At 39.4% G+C, this 24,717-nt stretch overlaps 1 protein-coding gene and 1 long non-coding RNA gene across 2 annotated transcripts in view; one reads left to right on the plus strand and one right to left on the minus strand.

Annotated features, from left to right (window-relative positions):
- LOC114573981 (uncharacterized) overlaps window positions 1-4,051 on the plus strand; it is a 30,955-nt gene extending 26,904 nt beyond the window's left edge. The window contains exons 23-25 of the mRNA XM_028606253.1: window positions 312-414; window positions 1,171-1,307; window positions 2,628-4,051. Of these exons, the coding sequence (XP_028462054.1) occupies window positions 312-414; window positions 1,171-1,307; window positions 2,628-2,742 (355 nt within the window). The 3' untranslated portion in view covers window positions 2,743-4,051. The remainder of the gene's footprint in view (window positions 1-311; window positions 415-1,170; window positions 1,308-2,627) is intronic.
- A 3,677-nt stretch (window positions 4,052-7,728) lies between these two features.
- Window positions 7,729-11,608, minus strand: LOC114573993 (uncharacterized). The gene is made up of 3 exons (XR_003695007.1): window positions 11,568-11,608; window positions 8,966-9,614; window positions 7,729-8,813 (listed from the first exon to the last, which is right to left on the minus strand). It is a non-coding gene; the product is annotated as an uncharacterized LOC114573993 (long non-coding RNA).
- Window positions 11,609-24,717: the final 13,109 nt, after the last annotated feature.

Here is a 24,717-nt window from a genome sequence, read left to right on the forward strand (position 1 = left end):
CCCTAAATGCATTGAAGCAGTTGCCATGTGATTGGTTGATTAGATAATTTCATTAATGTGAAATTTAACAGGTGTTCCTAATAATCCTTTAGGTTAGTGTATGTTACTATATGATCAATTAAAAATAAGATAAAGATTAAATCCTGTAATTAGGTAGAAAGACAAAACTAGTGAATAAGAAATATACTATAAGTTACTGTATTTGAATATATACGTGTAATTGTGTTTAAAATTGCATTAAACCACGCAAGTATCTTACGATTCAGTGGCAGTGAAGCATTTTATTTAATAACGTGTCTTTTTCCTTCAAGCATTCTGGCTGAGGAATTCATGACCAGCCGTGAGACGTATGAAAAGGAGGCGAAAAGACATACAGAGGAAAGTGCCTCGCAATCACGGGATGATATGGAGAAGGTAAATGATCAAAGTGTCAAAAAGGGCGACAGCTCCTAAAAATGACATTCCTATACAGTCCAGCTGCATTCTTAATTGCGTTATTTTGTCCCCTGATTTTGGACATATCAAAATTTGTTTCTGATCAAATCCAATCAATCTAATCAAAGTTCAAGACATGGTTCAAACAAAAGCAGAACTTTCACCCAGGAGACAGCAAGTGGTGTCCCGTGTGAAACCAAAACTCAATGTGGACTTTTCATCTTTGGTTTCACACGAGCCACTGCAATTGGGACTCAGCCTTCATGGTACATGCTCTACCCGGTGAACAACCAGGCGCCCCTGACAATGTAGTTTTGTTTCAATTCACATGTTTAAAACTGCAATCATTTAACAATGTGCGCCTGTCGCTGGTACGAATTAGTGTAATCTGGGAGAAAATACTTTTCTCTTAAAACTTATTTGAGAAAGCAGTTAAGTTGTGTAGGAACATCATTTCTTAGGAGACAGAGTTGCTCCAATAGTGAATATTTTAATAAAAGGTAATTAAGAGGCAATGTTCTGTTGAAGCATCAAAGACTTGTTAGTGATGGTTTGGTAATCATTGGGTGTATAGTCAAAGCTCTGCACTGGTTTTGTTTCCTGTCAGATAATTGATGGTCTTAGGAGAAGAGGTTATAAACCACCTATGAAAAAAAGTTAGGGTTACAATGCAACTTGCATATCATTTTCTTTGTATCACTGGTACACTTACTGTCTTTACTTCCTATTTAAAAGAAATTGGTGGATCCTGGGAAACAGCTTACACCCCAATATCTAATCTGTCCACTCACCAACAAGATGTTTGTTGAACCAGTGAGAACAAAAAACGGAAATGTGTACGAACGAAAGGCCATTGAAGAACACCTCAAAACGTAAGTCTATTTATTTTTTGTGTTCATTATTGTTGGGCTTTCATTTTATTTTAATCCCTGAAACATTTATATCATACTCAACACACTTCAATGCCATTATGATAGGAATAAGAATACCTTTTCAGTGTATTCTTTTTGTAACAACCACATAAGCAAAAACACAAAAAGAAAGTACCAGTCCAGAATATACATACCTCATAGTTTTTTGTTGTGGATATTATCAGGGTTATCTAGATTTAGACCTGAGACTTAAATACAACAAATCTGGAGGTGCTTCCTCAAAGGTCGGCACTGTCAAGACGGCTTGTTATTGGTCAAGGCGCAAATCTGTGGTCAAAGTTCACCGAAGTTAAGCGAGTTTGAAAGAAGTTAGCATTTACTTGCACAATATTCAGTCAGATAAAGGATCAATGAGTCAGGCAGACTAGATTAACATATATTAAACTAAGCAGCCCCTGCCCTCTCTATGACACTATGGGATGGAGAGGGGGAATGGCAAGTTAACAAGGAGGATGTATTTTGGTCATTTTGCTTACGAGAGGGATCCCCCATCATTGAATCATTGAGTTGCATTTAGGTAGTGTAACATCCAGTGTTTTTTCGAGCTTGACCCATACTGGAGACTAATTGTTGGGTCTCTGTCAATTATAGGGTGTGGTCTAGACCTATTCTATCTGTTAAGTGTTAAGTGTGCACTACTCAGTGTGACACGATGTGCCCTGCTATAACATGAATTACGACTACCTTTGAAGTCACTGTTCCATTATTTTTATTATGATTATTATTGCCACTGTTCATCACACCCCCAACCGGCCCCAACCGGCCCCGTCAGACATCGCCTACCAAGAGCCTGGGTCTGTCCGAGGTTTTTCCTCGCCACTGTCGCAATAGCCACTGCTAATGCTTGCTCTTGAGGGAATTACTGTAATTGTTGGGGACTTGGAAATTATAGAGTGCGGTCTAGACCTACTCTATCTATAAAGTGTCTCGAGATAACTCTTGTTATGTTTTGATACTATAAATAAAATTGAATTGAAATGACATGACATGTCACTTTGAGATTAAAGGGTCGTTTCTGTTGATCAGTGTCAAAAAAGTCACATTAAATTATGTCATAATACAATAAAATCTGTGAACCATGTGAATACTTACAGTAGGTACAGTATGGACTGTATGAGATTGCATGTAAGGATAGGTCATAATTGTGCTGATTAGGTAGTGAGTCTGAAACTAGACCCATCTTAAAAATAAGGCCCCCAAGGTTTATATTGGGCATGTTTCCTTGTATTTTCTAGTAACTAACTTAACATTATTTTACAGAGACAAACATGATCCAAAGGGTGACCAAACAGAATTGCTCACCGTAGCTGATCTCAAACAAGCCAATGACATGAAGAAAATGGTGAAGGAACACCGTTCGAGACAACTTCAGTAAAAGTAGCAAGAAGTTGGAGCTACAGTTGTTGCGTTTTATATCAGTTTTACAGTAAATATGCCAGTAAAATATGGATAGTTCATGTTGTCCAATTGTTGCATTTTATAATCACATTTACATGTTTAGTAATTGAGAAATGTGCATGCAATATTTTAAATGTTTCACTTATAATTACTACATATATGCTTTGAGTTATACACAAGAATAGTATAGTTATGACAAAGTCATCATACGACTTTGAACTTTTTTCTCGTCACATTCTTTCTCATTTGAATGAATGACGTAGAAAATTGCCAGTTTGAATTAAAATTGAAGAAGCTGCAAGTGCATTTACCCAAAAATAAGCTGCACAATGTCAGATCAAATAAGCTTTGGTGTTTTTAAAGTTAAATCCATCCTAAAGTATAATTGTATATATTATTTCTTCAATAATTTGCAGCTAATTTTTAATTAATTTACATTTAAGGTCAGAAAAGGAATGCTTTACTACCAAAGGATAAGGATATATGCAGAATTTGTAATCTGCTTTCACTGTGAAATTGATCAACAGGTCTTTTAATACAAAGACGGCAATTTTCTGATGCTGTCAGAAAATGTTGTCACCATAGCAATACACAGACCTGTTTTTTATCTAACTCAACAACTGTTAAATCATATTGTAAACTCTATATTAATAATCCCTTAACCTGAATGGCAAATACGGAGGATGATGATGATAATGTTTTTTCACATAGGATGTGGTGGAAACTTTTTCAGCTAGAAACCTTGCAATGAAATCAAATTCCTTTTCATGTCGTGCCTTAAACACAAATTCTCTATTTTTACTCTCGCTGTTTTCTGTTGATTGCTACTTTTAACTTTTTATTGTTAACTACAAAAAACAGTGAGCTTTATTGTACATCATGCATAAGCAGGCACATGTGCATCATACTTTTAATGTTTGAGGGATAAAAATCATACCTGCCAACACTCTCGATATATGCGGTAGTCTACCTACTTTTAACCTCTTCTCCTGCCCTGCCCCCGATTTGTAATTTGTCCCGCTATTCTCCTGATTTCATTGTGATATGACTCAAATGGGTGTTTCACAGTTTCTGTGATATGTGCATACTGTAGGATATGTAACATAAACTACCCCGCCTGCAGTGCTGTGCGTCACTCGGAACATTCAAGTTTCCGTTTGAGTCAAGAGTCAACTGTACTGAAAATGGATGAAACTCTTTTTCATAGCCCAATATTGGCAGGTATGATAGTAATGTTTTATATTTTTTGGTGAAATAAAAGTAGATGAGAAAATGTTACTGCTTAATTGTGTTCAGTTCACTTTTTCCAGTATGCCTCATGCCAGCAATAGCCGTAGCCAGAGGCATTATGTTTTTGGGTTGTCCTTCCCATTCTTGTGAATGCGATATCTGAGGAATGCCTAAAGGGAATCTCTTAAATTTTTTGCAGAACCATCCACTGAGACTAAAGGGGCTTTTCCCAATTCCCAAATTTGTACCTCCTTGACTCCTAGATCCTCCGGCCGGAAATCATTCTCAGCATGCTATGTTGAAGGACGTCCCAATTCCTAAAATGCACATTAAGGAGTGAGGATCGAGGAGTTAAAATCCAGGGTACACTGATGTATCCTCACGGAAGACTTTTCACCCGCCGCAAGTAAACAAAGAGGCGTACCAGAGCGAACGGAGGAGAGATAGAGAAAAGGGCAGAGAGATATAAAGAAAATGGGTGGGAGAGAGAGAGAGAGAGATAATATCCACAGCTCCGTGGTTAACGTTACGGATCGGGCCGATCAGATCATACAAATTACCATTCTGATTGATAGCGGTTGGGTGAAATAATACACAATCAATGAGGAAAATAGTATTAACGTTCTCTAAAATGTGAACATAGCAGAGCTGCTGTCAGACAGACAGCTTCATTTGTAAGTCTGAGAGACGTTTGAGAAACAACTTGACTTCATTAGGATTATTTCAGAATCCAAAGGTCTAGTTCTGTTTGCTCTGTCCAGTTTATATAACTACAGTTAGTTTTGCTGCTTAAATACCGGGCAATATCTACTGCAGTGGATGGATGGAAACGTTTACAAGCAGCAGCTCTAATCATTAAAGTAAGCTAAATTGTTATAGAAAACACTCAAAGGCTAAATTAATACGATACATCATTTAAAAAGCAAAGGGGCCTGCTGAAGGACGATGTAGGATTTAAAATCAGAGAAAATAATTCATTCAGGTGGGTGGAAGATGTTACGCTTACAGGTGGATTAGCATAGAGAGCTTATCCACGCATTAATAGAGTGTGTTTGTGTGTACATAATATAGGCCTAGCCTTTATATTTGTATAGTTCTTTTCAAACAAACATTTGTAGTGTTTTACACTAAATCTATAGCCATACTGTGTACGTAGGCAAGGCTGGTATAAATATATAGGCCTGTGTGTGTGTGTTAAATACAACAAATACACAAATGTATGACCCCGTACATTCTCATCCACGTTGTGAATTGAATTCAAAGTAAATATATAGAAGTTTTCACGAACACATCTGCTCCTCTGTCGGAGATCATAAAATGCAGCGTATGACTAAACTATGGACAGCTGATGCAGTGGTGCGGCACGTCATATGTTATGCTAACTGCCGTCGCTTTTAATGGCGGCTCGGAGACAGAGATGTCTCGTGTTTGTTAAATGCCTGTTGCCCCGACTTCTCTCTCCTCGAGGCTCTCCCCCGACTCCTCGGCTCGAATCTCCTGTGGGCGGGACTAATGCCCTGTTTACACGAATACGCTTGTGGGTGAAAACGTAAAAATATTTGATCAGATGTGCCTTTTTGTTTAGACGGCGATGGCGTTTTGGGGGCTTAAAAACCTAAAAAAAAAACACCCTCCAGAGTGGAAATCTTAAAAATGCTGCGCCGTGTTCCCGTCAAAGGGTGTGTGTGTGTGTGTGTGTGTGTGTGTGTGTGTGTGTGTGTGTGTGTGTGTGCGCACGCCGTGTGTGTGCATTGTTTGGAGCAATACTGTAACTCCACCTCCTCGTCTGTCCAGACAAAATTGTCAAAATTATTTGTTGTTCGCTTTGCGCTACTAGGGAGAGGAGAGGGAGAGAGGAGGAGGAGAGGGAGACAAGTAGAAGGAAGGCTCTACGCAGGTGCACGGACTTGGTGGATCGCATTTCACCATTGACATATATATAATGGACCAACAGAGCCCGTTGCTCTGGACGGAGACCAGTGAAGGCTATTAGAAGCACTTTTCCGGTGATGGCCAGCTTTACTGCGCAGCCTCCAACTGAGAGAGACAGCGTAAATGTGACGTGAGCAACGTGTCTGAAAGTTGTAAGTCTTCTGGTAGCTGTGACAAGAGAAATCTCAATCATTCCCAATCTTACAGAGACGGAGAGTGTAGGTATATGTAAGGAGATAACATGGGCACAGGCTAATTACTGATCACTAACATTCTAGTTAACTTAGTAATTTAACCTAAACAGCTAATGGAAGTCCAAACTGCCTGCGAGCTTCTCCTGTACTATACGGTAATTCCTCTACTATGCGACAGTAAGTCTCGTGGTTATGACACAATCGTTAGCCTATTTTTACAAAAACGTCTGCTACGGAGCCATAACGTGAGCTACAAGGTAATGGAGCCTTTTAAACATTGTCGTGTTTCTTTAGAACTAAACAACGGACAAATAGAGTCTTTAAACGCTTCGGATGTAAAGTTATTCGTCTGTCAAGTGACGTAAAAAAATAATGGCGGTCAGCGGAATGCTAACAGGAGGTGATGGCCAGTTAGCAACAAAATGGCGCCATAGATGGCTCGAGTTCTGAAGCGAAGCTCACCCCCTTGCATTTCACACACTTTTGCGTCACTATATGCACGCAGATGGAGCCAATATGAGCACACGTCGCTACAACGACCTTTTCGAGAAGCTGGTTGAAGGAATGAAAGAGGGACGCTGTGTTCTGCCACCGCTGGTAAACTTTGAAAAAAAATCGTATTTTGCACGGCTGCATTTAAACGTGAATATTAGTGGAATGTTCTCTTTCATTAGCCATGTAAACCGCTTGGTCGGAATATTGTCTTTTACGGAATTAGGGCAAAAACAATAATATTATGTGCATGTAAACGTATTGATCGATGTAAACTGCAGCTTGACTGGTTGGCGGAAGCACACGATCACAAGGTGGTAGTTCTAGTTTCAAAAAGTCAGTCTGCCGGCGTTGCGAAGTAGAGCGATTATCTCTGCACAGCACAACGATCCTGTTCTCTCATTGTTTCTCTCTCTGACCTCTGTCTCTCACTCTTCAACAACAAGCTTTCTTACTCTGCATCGCTGTTACACATTCATGACAAACTGACCACAGCTACATTAGAAATCAAGCGAATCTCTTCCTGACAACAACTAATCGAAAACTGAAAGTATCTTTTAGGTGAATTGACTTTTAGGGAACAGACTGCAAATGTCTTCTCTGTGTATCTGACACGTTTAAAGTGTTAAAGTGCCCATATTATGAATAAATCCGCTAATCCTGCCTTGTAACTGACCAAAGTTGGAGAAACAGGCTTTCTTTTACTGTCTCTAGAGTTAGCTAGCTGACATGCTCTACATCTGAGCTACTGAGCATGAGTGCAATCAAAGATAGTAGTGAAGAAGAAGATGAAAAGAGGTCTCACTCTGTAGCTAAAACAGAGACCAGGTGAAAAGAGGATCTGCAGCAGTGAGAGAGAGCTGTGCAGTACAACTAAAATATGGTGTTTTTGAAAATTAAACCATGTAAACCTATTCTGGTACAACCTTAAAATACAGTTATGAACCTGAAAATGAGCATAATATGGGCGCTTTAAAAAGAAAAAAAAGATCTTATCATTCAATGAGGAAGGAAATGTTAATTCAATTAAAAGTGTAAGAAAAATCTCAAGTAGCCTACATGATGAAAACATAATTTTATTCCAGTTCCAGCACTTCATCCTGTGTGTCCAGATATTTCACAGCTTACAAAGCTCACATTTTTCTGATCTGATGTATCACAAGCTCAAGTATCAAAAAGCACATATGAAAAATCCCCCGGTATATGCAAAAATATCACAAAATCAATCACATATCAAAGATTTCAGAGCTCAGGAGAACAGGCACATAATTTTTATATCATAGTAAACATTCTGTACTGGAATTCCTTCATAGAAACATGGCTGTCGCTTCTGCTTTAACCATTAAGTGCATAATTTGGTCCTACCGCATCACTTCTATAACAGATAAACCCGTGGATTAACGGAGTCAGCACATTAATCCCTTCTTTCATCCTTCGTCCTTGCAACTTAGTTTGTAGGGGTGGAAGCACCAGAGGCCTTCGTGATGCGATACTGTCACGATATATTCAGATATATTGCAGTTTATTACCTTTTTCTTTCAGCTTGAAATTACACCCTCAAAAGAAAATTTGGTCAACATCTGTGTTATTTAAAAAGATAAAACATGTAGTGGACTGTAAACACAATTGATTTCCTTCATCTAGTACCTAAAACTTAAAATCTCATGTACAATTCAAGCAAAGACCAATACTTTCGTCTGTGTACCGATACAGTATTGCCACAAAAAAATAGTGCGATATAATGCAGTGTCTTATTCTTTTGCCCACCCGTACTAGTTTGTGCGATCTCAGTAATGTAGTCTCAAGTGCAGTTTATCTCCCAGAGCAGCTGTAATTAAACAAAATAACAGTACGGAAACAGCACCATCATGTAGTCCAACAGAGGAGCCACTGCTATCAGGTACATCCAGGATACAATGAATACACAAACTCGGGCTTGCCTTTTTTTGAGAAAATAAATAGAAAAATAATGCTTTACCGTTTTTCTAGCAACCACTGTGTTTTCCTGGAGGCACCTGATTAAAGACAAGGATGTAATAAAAGCTTTTTCTTATTTGGTAGCTTATATTGGCTTGTAGCTAAGAGTTATGTTGGAGTGTTTTTATATGTTGTCCGGGCTTAGGTTGATAGGAATATTATTTTTCTCTTTTCTTGTTTGGCTGACTGTTGCGTCCTCTCCTGGTTCGTCTTGAACTCGTACCTATGTGACACAAAACCAGTTTTAATCTTTTTTACTCCCGTCACTTCCACTGAAAGCACATCAAAGGATCTTTTAATGTCCGATGTGAAAAAAAGGACTGCTTATGGCAAGATAAAGCTGCTGAATGAAGAGAGGAGAAATTTGTGACTTACTGATCGTTCCATATTTCTCTAGTAATGCAGCAAACACAGCAATGTAAGCGTAGCCAATACCAGTGTCACTGTCACGTCCTGGAGAACAGATGTCAAATGTCAAGATTAGTTCTTTACTGTAGGATTCCAAAACACAAATACTGAACCAACTCATTCAACTGATGAGATATGTGGTTTGGTACTTACTTCAGAGTTTAAAAAAAGGGAACAAGCAATAAAATCAATCTGAGTAAATATTCCAACCTGTAATAACTGAGTCCTGAACACTTGATATGTTAATTTGTTAGCAAACTGTTGCTTATTTCCACATCCAGCCGTTATTAGTCTGTTATTAGTCTGGTTTGACGACGGTTCACTTACAGGATAGTTGCATATATGCAAACAACCCAGAGCAATTTTTTTTTACCCCTTTCAAGGAGTGTATGCTCCCGTTGCCAGACCTTCCTCCGCAGCGCTGTGGAGATAGGTCTGGCAATGCAAGACTGAGCCGTTACAGAACAACATGATGATTCATTTTTGTGTTCACCTGATGAATGTCAGTCCAATATTCTCTCTTTTAGCGGTATTGGTCTCTACTGTCTGTCCCTTTACCTGCTGTTGTGGGTTCTTTTTTTCTATTACTTACCGGGATACTTTTTTGGCTCTGGTTCTATGGAAAAAGAAAGCAAAAGAATAAAAAAATAAATAAAATAAAATACTTAAAGTGCCCATATTATGCTCATTTTCAGGTTCATAACTGTATTTAGAGGTTATACCAGAATAGGTTTACATGGTTTAATTTTCAAAAAATGCACCATATTTTTGTTGTACTGCACATTGCTGCAGCTCCTCTTTTCACCCTGTGTGTTGAGCCTCCGTTTTAGAATAGATGTGAGACATCTCACTAGTTCCATCTTTGTTGGGAGTCCAAAACACCTAGGTAAGGACTACTAGCCAGTCAAAGCAGAGTATGAGGGCGTGTCCTGACAGTCCCTAGGTAAACTACTAGCCAGTCAAAGCAGAGTATGAGGGCATGCCCTGACAGTACCTAGATAAAACTACTAGCCAGTCAGAAGCAGAGTATGATTCCCTGACAGTACCTGAGATAAGGACTACTAGCCAGTCAGAAGCAGATTATGAAGGCATGCCCTGACAGTATCTAGATAAGGACTACTAGCCAGTCAGAAGCAGAGTATGAGGGCGTGTTCTGACAGTACCTAGGTAAGGACTACTAGCCAGTCAGAAGCAGAGTATGAGGGTGTGTCCTGACAGTACCTAGGTAAGGACTACTAGCCAGTCAGAAGCAGAGTATGAGGGTGTGTCCTGACAGTACCCAGGTAAGGACTACTAGCCAGTCAGAAGCAGAGTATGAGGGCGTGCCATGCTAGCAGCTAGGCGAGCATTATAACGTGTCTCTGAAGTAAAGGCTGGACTACAATAGAGCTGTTTGGAGCAGTTTGTGAACAGTGTTTTCTGTTGGAGATGGTAAGTCCCTTTGGGGGGGGGGGACTTTGGGCTTTTTCCCTTTTTTGTAAACCTATAACATGCACAGAAAAGATATAAAACACAATAAAGGAAAGGGAAAAAGCCAAAAAGCGTAATACAAGCAAAATAATTATGTGAGCTAATCAAATCAGACTTTCCTGTGGGGAAAAAAACGCATGTTGATTTCCTGTTGCAGCATCACTGAACACTGTGTTTCAAACAAGTCCTCCAAATAGTAGTATAATTCCTACCATCTAATACGACCCACAGGAGCGTTTCATAGATTACTTGTTTGATCTCTAAAATGTCTGAAAATTTGTGAAAAATGTGGATTCCCAATGCCAGTCAGCAATGCCTGTCACGCAGTCCCCCACGCTGCACTGGGAAACTCAGACCACGCCACAGTCAACCGGATCCCCTCATACAGGCAGAAACTAAAACTTTCTAGACCTGTTGTGAAGCTGTGGCGGATCTTCAGGCGTGTTTGGACTGCACAGATCGGGACGTTTTCAGGACTAACAACTGTGATGTCATACATTAGTTTCTGTGAAGACAGCCACACACCAACACACACCACTAGAGGGTTCACTAACGACAAGCCCTGGTTTACAGCCAAACTCAGACAGCTGAAGAAGTTCAACCTGTCCAAGACTATGATGGTGCACTTCTACACGGCCATCGTTGAGTCTGGTATGCTGCCAGGTGGGCAGGAACTGTTTGATCCCCTCCCCTCTGGCTGGAGGCCACGGTCTATCAGGACCAAAACCACAAAAACTCAGCAGTAAGACTCACCAACAAGGCCCCGGACCCCACTGACTATTATGTATTTTTGTATGCACCTTTCACCAAGGCAAATTCCATAAGTTTACTTATTGTGGCTCTGATGTTCTCAAATGTCTTGTTATTTCCACAACTCAAATATATTCAGTTTACTGAAATATTCACATGTAACTAAGCTGACATCAGAGTTTCCTTTTTTTTCATGAATGTAACTATGAAATTATAAGCATTACCTCTGCAGCTCTTCATTTAATTATTCTTTAATATATAAGCAAACAAGCAGAAAATAAAGATAATTTAAGTGACTATTACAAAAATGAATGCACTTAGTTGTCTGCAATTTCTATATTTAACTTACGGTTGGGTATTGGGCTTTGTTGTGCTTTTCTGGATTGTCCACTGCAAAAAAGACAAAAGTGATTAGGTAATCAGGAAAGATGGGACACATGCCTTCTTATATTTAGAAAATGTGTGACATGCACCTGCTAACACCTCTGTGAAATTCACTTTCTTCCTGCAGGTCTTTAAGAAATGTAGATGGATCTAAAGCTTTTTCTGATTGTACTTGAGTTTACAGGGTTGCTACATTCTAACATGTCCTTATTAGGCTTAATTTTCTCATTTTTTAATGCTTTTTCCGATTTTGAAATTTTTTAGTGTCTTTCTATCTTCCATATGATGTTTTTTTTTTTTTTTGTCTTTGGAATTTGATTTGATGTCAGATTATTATGGACTGCCCTTCAATGATTTGTCGAGTATAAATGAAGGTTATATGAATGGAAAAAATGTGTTGGTTTTTATTGGCTTCCTGGCAACTGATGCCAGTAAGTTAAGGCCTCATCTACAGTAATGTGTGTATCTAATGTGTGTCATCAAGCAATGAAAGTTACACTGTTTGGTCTTTAGTTCAGTAGAGCAGGGGAGTTGGAGACGTTTAGTTCGAACAATGCATTTGTATGTTCCCGCGTCACTTTCTCCAAATTGGTAGATTTTCCACGCTAGTTTCCCTTTGCTAAGGTCCCAGCTGCGGTCAGAAGACACTTTGTCACAAAATCGTTTTGCCTGATCTGTATCAGAAAAACCTCCACTTTTGTAAACCAAGGCAATGTCGGAATTCTGTTTGCATTCAAAAACAAAGGCTTTCCACTTTGTTGCATCGCATCGAGGTTCAATGGTGCTGCCAGTCCAAAGTGATGTTTACCTCCTTCTTCTTCTAGTCCAGGCTCTTTGGGCAAAGTTGGTTGGACATTTTCTGTAACAAGAAACAACATGAAACCATCAGAATAGAAAACTGAAAACAATGTAAACCTATCCTTTAACCCTCAGGTTGTCCTCTATATTTTTTGGACAATTTAAAATTTGGGTTTAAACCTCAAACTTGTGCCCAAAAATAACATGAATTGTTCTATATTTTGCATCCTTCTTATCCTTAAATTAAGGACCAAATTCAAAGTTTCATTGCATTTTGGGTTCCTTTATTCAAGATGATAGCTTTTTTCTTGAAATGGTTTTTTTTGTCCGTATCCAGACTAAATTTGTCAAGAAAATCTCAAAAATAAAAAGGCAAAAAAAAAAGCTGGGAAAAATGACAAAAAAGTCAGAAAATTTGTTCCATTTTCAATTTTGACCCAGAAGGACAATGAGTTGCAAAGTCCTCAAGCAATGAAAGGGTCAAGAAGTGGAACTATTTGATCTTTATTGAAAAAGTTCAGTAGAGCATATACATGTTAAATGATGTTAAATAGTTCCAACTTTAGCACTGGTATTATGACACAGCATCACTCTCATGTCAAGTCTGTGGAACACTTTCCACTGGTAAGGACTAAGCCTTGGTACATGCATGGGGCACACATTCTACCAGGTGAGCCACTAGGGCGCCCCCAAGGTTTTACTTTTTATTGAGTTTGAGTTGACTAAAATGTTTCTTTTGTAAACCAGGGTTTTGTTGACTAGAACAGCTTGCATTCAAAAACAACATTATCTTTATTTAGAGAACTTAAATCTGATGATCTTTAACACCTGACTGCTTCAAGATTCTACCATTTCTTGTAGCAATGAAGCGAGGAGTTACACTGACACTATAAGGGGGAAACAGCATTTGTTTTTTAACTTGCCGCATTCCTCACTTTGCTCTGCCTTTGGCACTGTGAACACAGAAAAAAATGACAAAAACATTAAAATCAGAGATGGGACGTATCCTTTAACCCTTTGTTACTGTCCTCAATATTTTTTCAGATATTTTGGGTTTATGTTTATTTTTGTGCCCAAATTTTTACTTTTACTTTTATGCATTTTTTGTGTTTTATTCAATTTTTCTAGCATTTGATTTTACAAAATTAGCTTGTTACTTTAGTTTCAAATAAACTTCAGTGGAAAAAGTTTTTTTATTATTTTTTTTGCCACAAAAAATTCAATAAAAGTACCGGAAGGACAATGAGTTGCAAACTCGACAGAAAGAAAACACAAGGGTTAAGAAGTAACTGGAGTTTATGCATTTATCCGAAACCAAGACATAAAGCCCTAAAGAAAATCAAGGTTAAAAGTTTCTAATGTTTAATTATGTTCTTTTTTATTTTAACTGACTTTTGACTTTTGAATAAAATTCTGGGTTCATTGTTTTTGTTTGTTTATGTTTTATAAAGAGTTTAACCTTGCCAGACCGTCAACAAAGATAGAAATAATATCACATCCATACAGGGATAGTAGTAAACATGCTGTTAAAACATAACTTGGACATAGGACACTCTGGTGTTTAATGCTTAATCTTTGAGCTACTTTAGTTCAGGTGTGAATCGGTTACGGAAAGCAAAAGGGTATCGGACCATCTCTACTACAAAGAATGAAAATGCCCTCATCAGCTGAGTGAGCGGGTTGTTAAAAGGGGCCTTTAAATGTTAAGGGATATGTTAAGGGCATCTGGTTTTCTTATAGAATCACAATTGAATTCAAATATTTTTCACAGCTTATTTTGAATTTTTATTAACCTGAACAGTCCTGCCACTCTCCCACAACAATCATATAGGCTATGTGATGTTTTGATGCCTTTAGACATCCATTTAAAATGTTCAACCGCATATATATATATATATATATATATATATATATATATATAAAAAAGAGCCTTTTTTTGTCCACTGAGGTTTCTCAGCTTGCACTTTGCTAACATTTATGCACTCCAGGTACACAAAAAATGGTTGTCAACAAGGCTACTTTTAATTTAGCATACATTAGACTGTCCTTGCCTGTAACATTATGTTTTATTTAGACTAAATCAGTCCTTTGTATAACACAAGTATTTGTATCGTGTATTGAGTCATAAATATATTTTGCAATATTTGATTGAAACATATGTCTCATATCAGACTGTCCTGGGAAATGTGTTTGCATTATTTGAACGCATATGTACATTACATTTCCAGTTTTGTCTCAGCCTCTGTGACATGACTTAACAAACAACCCAGATAAAGATCTGTTTGTTCACTCCAAATGAGATAAAATTTAAATTTCAGAGATTAAATTTAAAAAAAAAAAATATTAGGCAAATTAAGAATCAAAGAGAAGGCTAAAGTGTTCTATCAGCCTGATGAGACAGCATTTCCTTCATGATTAGCCGACAATCAGTTCGGCCTGACTACTTTATGATAGGATGGGTTTATATTTGAATATTCACCACAAACTGTACTTTTTGTCTTATCTACGAACTTTTTGTATAGGTATCTCCTCTTATCATGGAGGATTAATGGACAGAACAATGGCAGTGGTGGCATTTTCAGGGAAACCATAAACTGTAAAGTGAGAAACCCATTTGGCCGCGGGCATACTTTCTTTTCTTTTTGCGGTTTTTAACCAAAGTTCAATCAAGCAACACATTGCTAAGTAACTGAAATTAAGTACACAAATGAACCACGATCCTATTAAAAAAATAAGATATAGACCACACAGATATAAATATAAATTTAGCCTAAGGTAGTAAGCTATAGGCCTTATGATGTAACGTACCTGTGGCGGCTGCCTTGAGGACCAGAACTATAAAAACAATAGATCCAATCAAAAGGATAGTTCTCCCATTCATCGCTGTGTCGAAGTGTCGTTCGTCTGTATTTTAAAAGAGTGAAAAGTGCTACATGTCCGTCCTCAGAACTTGACCAAAAATAGCTGCGTCATTACCAACTTTTACTTTCGTTCTGATGGTCTATGTTAGTATACAAAACAGGACGGATAGAAGTCCATCTTATTCGTTGTCAAAAAGCTCCCTGTCTGGCGTTCAGTCATAATCCCACAGATGGTAGCATCGCACCATTGGCTCCTCAGCTAAGCACTTATACACCAAATGGCACCGCTCCCATTCACTCGCAATCGGGTTGGTGCCTTTACGCTGCGCCAGAGTGTGAGGCGTGCGGATAACTGCCAAAAGTGCCAAAAAAAAAGCTTTAAAACACTATAAGGGTAAAAGAAACACAATACCTTTATTGCCCAGGAGTTTGTGTAACAGCTGTTTCCTGCAACAAATTCCAGCACAAAGCACAGTCCCTCCGTCTCTTTATTTTGATTTATCTCTTTCTCTCTCTCTCTCTCTCTCTCTCTCTATCTCCGCCAGGAAGTCGACGGGCTCAGTGGTGTAGTCTAATGTCTCAGGCCGTCAGGACAGTGCGCTGGGCTGTAAAGAATTTTGTTTTGTTGGAGAAAATGCATTATTCAAGGAATCAGGTAAAAGCAAAAGCACGTAGACATCAAGCCTGGTTCTTACAGAAATAATAATAATAATAATAATAATAATAATAATAACAATAATAATTGCCTTTATTTGATATAGAACCTTTTACAGACAAAGTCACAAAATATATCTTCACATGATAAACATTTGTAAAAAAAAATTGGGCAAAAAAATACAGTAAGATCCAAAATCAGAAAATAAACAAGGGGTAAGAGAAAATAAGTATTGAATGACCAATGAAAATCATTTCAACGATTCAAACCTAAAACCCAAATTTATTAGACGAGGGATCAAAATAGTGAAAAAAACATAGACATCTTCAAGCTGCTTTTAAAAATTCAATAAAAAACTGCAAAATAATACAAACGGACAATAAATTCACAGATAGGCCTACATTACATACAAAAATAAAGAAAAAGAGGTACATGTAAACATATAAATAAATCACATTCAGTCAGGTTTCAGCTGAAAAAGCTGAAAACGTTTCTAAAAATGTCCTACTTTTTGTTGTTCAACAGTCTTGAGTAGAGATTTTAGTTTGATGAGAAAGATTAGGAGTGAATATGAAATTTGGCATATAGAATAGTGACCTTAATTGAATATCCAAGAGCTCCATTTCCCAAAACATATCATATCTTTATGGTTAAAAGAGTAGACAGAGTTAGTGGGTGCTTTAAAGCAAATTGACCATAGCAGAGCGGCCTGTAGCAGAGTCAGCTGTTTGGGCGGAGTTAGCAACTCCTTCAGCTGCACGGCTTCCGGCCTCGCCTATAGCCACTCAATGATCCCTCCTAGATGCTCGCTCCTCCGGGCAGAAATAAGAGCTTTGAGACTGCTTTCACCAAGGAGGGACAGAACTACATCCGGTTCAGCCCGAGGACCGAGACATAGGCGCGGGAAGTGGGGGCGCTGGGGGTGCTGCAGCTTTAAAACTGCAATGACAATAAAATGATAGCTTATAAATAGCTCTGGTTGTTGTTTCTGTTCCACGACATTTTGAATGTCATGTTTGGGGTGTGTGGGATGAAGAGAGGGATAATTTTAGTAATTTTAAAACGACAAGCATTCCACTCAGTCCTAGACATTTTGGATGATCTGATATTTTTAGGGTCTCATGGCAGAGTTTATCAGCTTTGGTGTACCAAAATCATCGTAAGATAGAGACACGGTGTCTTACATCTCTGCGTCTTTATTTCCTGCCGGTGTGCAGGCCCAGATGGCAGCCTATATTTAGCCTAGTATGATTGTGATTTATGTATGTGTCAAAAGTGAAGAATTTTAATATATAATAAGATCCCTATATGCCACTTATTTTATTATTGCATGTTAATTGCTGTGTCGGTGTGTTCTTTTATTCATTAATTGCATGTGTGTTTTTTAAGGATTTTAGCGTTTGCATGTTTTAATCCTGTTTGCTGTGCCCGTGTTTGTATAAATCTGCTGCATGTGTAACTGTAAATTATGAATGAACTGTTCACGCCCCCTCCCTTTGACTTGGCCTGGATTGATGAGCTGAATAAAGACAGGTGTGAAACTAATTAACTGATTGAAGACAGGTGTGGCAGAGAGACCGGGAGCAATGAAAAGGGACAACTGAGAAAAGACAGAGGAGGAAGGAACACAGGAAGCAGTGGAAGAGAGAGGAAGCGAGCAGCAAGACAGGAGTGGTGAACTGTGGGCCGCAGGTGGCGTGGGACTGGTGGCAGAGAGGACACAGGACAGGACAGGACTGGAGGTGAAGCTGGATTAGAGGACGGTCGAGATCTGCGAGGCCTGTGCTGACGCTGTCCGGGCGTGCAGGAGGCATACCGGTCGAGTTTTGGATTCGAAAATAAGGGAAATTTTCCGGGCGCCCACCGCGAACAGTCCCACCACCCCAACCAAGCTCCAGTATCCCTTATATTTTAAGACGGGTGTACAAGAAAGCTAAAATCACCACTTGATGCAGAATGCTGAAAACATTTACAATTTATAACATTGTTTGTCTTTACATTTAGCAAAATTTTATTTTCATTCCACACATTCTTTTCATTTCATATTGCTTTTCTTTTACAGTTTTTCTTTTCATTTCACATAACTTTTCTTTACTCTTTTTACTCTCTTACTTTTTCTTTTTTTAAGTTCACCACAATCTACAAAAGAACTACTTCCATGTGCGCCCTCGTTTAGAAGTCTCCCAGCTAATCCTGCCTTGGAACTGACTGAAGAAACAGGCTTTCTTTTACTGTCTATGGAGCTAGCTGACATGATCTACATCTGAGCTACTGAGCATGTGCGATTGCAATCAAAGATAGTTCAGAAGAAGAAGAAGAAAAGAGGTCTCACTCTGTAGCTAAAATAGAAACCTGGTGAAAAGAGGAGCTGCAGCAGTGAGAGAGAGCTGTGCAGTACAACTAAAATATGGTGTTTTTTGAAAATTAAACCATGTAAACCTATTCTGGTACAACCTTAAAATACAGTTATGAACCTGAAAATGTGTATAATATGGGCGCTTTAACATGAAAAAGCTTAACGTGGTTTAATGTACCTAAACAGCGATCAATGATTAACAAATTTCTCTCTCATATTGCTCCTCATAACCACTGAAATCACACTTCTCAGCCTCCCTGGTAAAGTCTACTCCAAGGTGCTGGAAAGGAGGGTTCGGCCGATAGTCGAACCTCGGGTTGAGGAGGAACAATGCGGATTCCGGCCCTGGTCGTGGAACAACGGACCAGCTCTTCACTCGCAAGGATCCTGGAGGGAGCCTGGGAGTATGCCCAACCGGTCTACATGTGTTTTGTGGATCTGGAGAAGGTTTGTTGACCGGGTCCCCCGGGAGATACTGTGGGAGGTGCTGCGGAGTATGGGGTGAGGGGGTCTCTACCAGGGCCATCCAATCTCTGTATGACCAAAGTGAGAGCTGTGTCCGGGTTCTCGGTAGTAAGTCGGACTCGTTTCAGGTGAGGGTTTGCCTCCGCCAGGGCAAGCGATTTGTCACCAATCCTGTTTGTAATATTTATGGACAGGATATCGAGGCGTAGTCGGGGTGGGGAGGGGTTGCAGTTTGGTGGGCTGGGGATCTCATCGCTACTCTTTGCAGATGATGTGGTCCTGATGGCATCATCGGCCTGCGACCTTCAGCACTCACTGGATCGGTTCGCAACAGAGTGTGAAGCGGTTGGGATGAGGATCAGCACCTCTAAATCGGAGGCCATGGTTCTCAGCAGGAAACCGATGGAATGCCTTCTCCAGGTAGGGAATGAGTCCTTACCCCAAGTGAAGGAGTTCAAGTACCTTGGGGTTTTGTTCGCCAATTGAGGGACAATGGAGCGGAGATTGGTCGGAGAATCGGTTTGTGCAGCGGGTGCGGTATTACATTCAATCTATCGCACTGCTAGACAAAAAAAGAGAGCTGAGCCAGAAGGCAAAGCTCTCGATCTACCGGGCAACTTCAAACCTCCTACCTCACCTATGGTCATGAAGGCTGGGTCATGACCGAAAGAACGAGATCCAGGGTACAAGCGTTATAAAATGGGTTTCCTCAGGAGGGTGGCTGGCGTCTCCCTTAGAGATAGGGTGAGAAGCTCAGTCATCCGTGAGGAGCTCGGAGTCAGAGCCGCTGCTCCTTTTGCGTTGAAAGGAGCCAGTTGAGGTGGTTCGGCATCTGGTAAGGATGCCCCTGGGCGCCTCCCTAGGGAGGTGTTCCAGGCACGTCCAGCTGGGAGGAGGCCTCGGGAAGACCCAGGACTAGGTGGAGGGATTATATCTCCAACCTGGCCTGGGAACGACTTTTTGGGATCCCCAGTCGGAGCTGGTTAATGTTGCTCGGGAAAGGGAAGTTTGGGGTCCCCTGTTGAGCTGCTCCCCCATTTTTGACAATTGGATAAGCGGATTTTGAAGATAGATGGAACCACTGAAAACTGTGAAACATTTGGTGAGGTACATTAAACCACGTTAAGCTTTTTCACATTAGGACTTATAAAGCCCATGAGAACCGTGGAGAGTCAACCCACAGCCGCTCCACTGCCCTGCTGAAAATGTGAAGAAGAAACACTTAATGTCAGATAACGTCCATAATAATTGGAGTTTGGGTTCGATTTCTTTTTTAACAGTTGTCAGTGGTTATGAGAGATACATTTGGTAATCATTGATAATTGTTTAGGTACATTAAACCAAATTAAGCCTTTTCCTCGCTATAGGCGCAAATGAAGAAGAAAACGTTAATGTGAGATAACTTCTATAATTGTTGGATTCCGGTTTAGTTTTTTTGACAGTCTTAAGTGTTCATGACAAGATATGGCCATGAGAAATTTGGTGATCATTAATTGTTGTTTAGATACATTAAACCACATTAAGCATTTTAGAATGTCCTGTTGGGATATAGTTTGTACACCTTCAGCTCAGCTGTACTTCATGGAGGGGCAAGTGAGTGGTCTGCAGAACACAGAGCCTGTGTAACATAATTTAGTATCTTTAGAATCTATGTGGACCGTGGCTCCCCTTTTGCATCCTTCCCTGTATTGTTTTCCAGTCGTACCTATACGACACAAAACAGATTATTAGTCAGTGCCTTACAAAATGGCTCATGAGCATTTTCGTTCCGACCACTCTGGTAAACGTGGTTAAGTTTAGATGAGTAAAAACAACTTGGTTAAAGCTCTGTGGCATGATTCAATGGCAGCCTTTAACACAATGCAGGAGCATCACATATTAAAAAGAAGAATCATCTATCTGAGGCAGCAAAGAATTTAAAAAAGAGAGGCTAAGATGTGAAAAGATTCATTCGGTCATTGACACTTCTAATATCTGATTGGTTGTTATTTTATGGGAGGAGGCAGAGGAATGTAATCTTTTTTTTTTTCACAGATTATCTGATTCCCGTAGTGCTGTCACAATATAGTGACAGTTTGAGCAAATGTATTTGTTTCATGGAAGTCATAAAATAGTCATAAAAGTCACTTCAGTTTCTTCAAGTTAACTTGTGAATTGTGCAAAATATAATATACCGGTATGTAATCTCACTCTTTTCTTTTAAAAATGTGTTATAATTGCAAATAAACATGTTTGAGGAACTGTATGAATGGGGAATGTCCTGTGCCATGAAGGAATGGCACAGGAGTTGTATCTGCATGTTTGTTATAGCGTACAGGACTTTTTCTTACAGTTCTTACCTGTTTTTGTCTTTGGCTCTGTGGAAGAAATGAAAAAAACACAGCGTGCTATAATGTTTGCTTACAATAAACGAAATTAACAAAAACTGATCTTCCATAAGACTGTGTGCATTTATAACAAAAACTATTCATTTTAATACGGCTCTGTTTTCGACCCCATTAAGTGTTAAAAGGATAGGTTCACAATGTTTGTCTGAAAAACAATAGTGAAAGAAAACCTGTTACACTGTACGTATGGCCTTTGAACTGCTGTTTGGAGACGGGCTTAAAAACTGTGAACCTATTCTTTTAAATGGGGAAACTGAAGAGAGGAGACATTTGAGACTTACTGTTGTTTCCACATATAGCCAATGACAGCAACAATCACAAATATAGCTCCTATGCCAATACAAATTGGTACCGGGTTTTCTCAAAGAATAGAGGAAAGATGTCAAGATTTGTTTTTCACTTTGGATCCAACATAACATCCATCCATTCATTTCACACACCAACTTCGCCTGCTCAGGGTCACAACTCAATGGACCGCGCGGTATTACCGTTTACAATGTTCTCCTAAAATATCAGAACAATCAGCTCTCTGAGAATTGCAGGTCCCTAAATTCCCCTGCTGACACTGTTAAAAGGAATAATGTTCCTTAATGGATCCTAAATCAGGACTTCAATATAGGTCGACTACTGCGTCTTTGCATTGACTTTGTATGGAATTGCGCCGCGTAATTCGCAAGAATTTACATCCTGGTACAAAACACACAGCCACAGTCCGGGACCCCTCTAGGGGGTGCTCAGATTCTCTGCAGGGGGGCCTCCAAATTATTTTTTTTTTTTAATTCTTTCAAAAATTAAAATGTCTTAACATGAATCCAACATATTATTAGCAAATATAAATCCCCACTGATACTGGCCTATAGGTAAGGAAGTCCCTGCTCCAACTCTCAGTTAAGGGGTCCTTGGTTTAAAAAACTTATAGAGTACAGTAAACACAGCCCTTACCGCCACTTATTTTTGGATCTGGCTTTGGCTTTGACTCTGTGTCTGTGGAAAAAAACTAATTGTAATGTGTAAATTGTGTTTAAGAGTTAACATGTTACAATTGTATAACCTAATGGTTTCTCTTATGTCATTTTAACATGTATTAGGTTAGATGTAGCCTACTCACCAACAATGAGGGTAACGCTGTATTTTCTGACTTCAATTGAGCTGGATTTGTTTTTAAAACGAACATGGCAGGTGTAATTTCCAGCATCCAGATCCGTTACATTGGTGTCCTGCATCCGCTGCATCCACCCGTGCTCTGCAGTGCCACAATACATCCTGCAACACCCTGCTGTGATGTTCATACGCACAGAGTAGTCAGGATCCGGTAAAGGAGACTGCACTACTCAGTATGACACGATGTGCCCTGCTATGACATGAACTACAACAACTACCTTCAAAGTCACTGTTCCATTATCTTTATTATGACTATTATCACCACTGTTCATCACACCCCCAACCTGCCCCGTCAGACACCGCCTACCAAGAGTCTGGGTCTGCCGAGGTTTCTTCCTAAAAGGGAGTTTTTCCTCGCCACTGTCGCAACAGCCACTGCTAATGCTTGCTCTTGAGGGAATTACTGTAATTGTTGGTGCTTTGTAAATTATAGAGTGTGGTCTACACCTACTCTATCTGTAAAGTGTCTCGAGATAACTCTTGTTATGATTTGATACTATAAATAAAATTGAATTGAATAAAGCTGTCAGATGAAATGTAGCGGAGTAGAAGTAGAAAGTCGCTCAGAGTACCTCAAATTTGTACTTAAGTACAGTACCTGAGTAAATGTACATTTCACACCTGCCAATGACGACAGTGATATCATGTCCACAGTGTTTCTTTATGTAAATGTGTTGCCTGTAAACTGCATATGATGATACCCATTTGTAAAAAGTCTGGATTCATACTTTATCAGGTCTGTCGAGACGACAAGCAAACCTTTTAAAATGTTTTCTGGATGGAGTTTGGATCGATCAGGGCTCTGCTAACACTGGAGCTGCTCCATAAACACAACAACAGACATATCATTTCACAACTTACCAGGTAGTCACATTTCCCCGCTTACCTTTCCCAAAGAAACCTCCTTTCTAAACACTGGTTGGCTTTTGCTACACATCTACACATGAATTTCTCGCTCAAGTTCAAATATTTCAACTCTGGCGAACTCACGGCGTGGCACGAATGAGACAAATTTGTGCCGCGTGCCACGACTTTGCGTCTATTTGCGTCCTTGCATTGACTTTGTATGGAATTGCGCCGCCGATACAGAATATCTAAACCGTAAAGAGGCGATTCTGTCTGACATCCAAGAAAAATAGCTCATTAAAATGTTTTCAAAATGTGCCTATTTTAATTTCCTGACCAGCTACGGTTATGGACAAACAAGGTTTTCGCCCAACAGTGACGAATATGTGATTTATTTCCTCCCAGCTCAGCATGCAGATGCTTTTCCTCCTCCTCCTACTCCTTCTCCTCCTCCTCCGATGATACCTCTGCCCCAGCTGCTGTGCTCCGTCCTGCTCTTCCTCTTCTACACAGCCATCCTCATACTGTGTATCTACAAGTACTGGAAGTGGGCTCGAGATAAGAACTCCTCTGAAAAGTATACTATGCTGATGACTTAGTCCTGTCTCAGTATATTGCTGGCCTTCAACTTATGGCGTTTTTTCCACTACATGGGAGCTGCTCCACTCGCCTTGACTCTACTCACCTTTTTTGGTTTTCCATTATGAAATTATGGTACCTGCCAACAGGTACTTTTTTTATTATCACCTCCGTCGAGGTTCCAAGCAAGCTGAGGCGATACCAAAAGGTGACGTGAAAACCTGCAGACTACTGATTGGTCGGAGAGAATCATCACTAATCACTGTGTCATCATTGCTAGCGACAGACGGGGGTGTCCTGAACAAACCCGGCATTTTTAAATAGGCACCACAGCCAAGCTGAGCCGAGTAGAGCTGGTACTAGCAGTGGGTAAGCACCAATGGTGTTTTAATGTAACAAGTACAAATAATTTGTTACTGCACGTATCTGTACTTTACTTTGTTATGTATATTTCTGGAAACTTTTAATTTTACTCCACTATATATCCTAAATAGAATGGATACTTTTACTCCACTACATTTCCCCTACGCATCTTTGTTTCTCGCAACAAAATGAAAAATCTGTTCCTGTTTTTCTCTTTGTAGATTTCAGACTTTGTATTTGATGTTTAAGAAGGTGTGCAAACCCTGAATATTTTGCTTTACTAAAAGGAATCCACAATTAAATTCATAATCAAAGTGTTTTTTTTAACTTTTACTTCTAATAGTTAACATTTAACATCATAAAATTACTTTTGATACTCAGGTACAGTAAATATCAGATACTGTAAGACTTTTACTGAAGGAATATTCAAAAGGAGAATTTTACTTCAAACAAAGTCATTTTCTGGTAAGATCCTTGAACTTTTGCTGAAGTACTGCTTTTTAAGTACTTTATACAAGACTGAAGACATCAAATTTAACTCTAAAAAGAGTGTTGTCATCATTGCAAAAACCAAGGAGGATCAGAGGCAAGTTGTTCTAACTCTGCTCTAACTCTCTAGCTCTTCTAGCTGACCAAGCACTAAA

The sequence above is a fragment of the Perca flavescens genome, chromosome 19 (assembly GCF_004354835.1).
Source record: "Perca flavescens isolate YP-PL-M2 chromosome 19, PFLA_1.0, whole genome shotgun sequence".
NCBI lineage: Eukaryota > Metazoa > Chordata > Actinopteri > Perciformes > Percidae > Perca > Perca flavescens.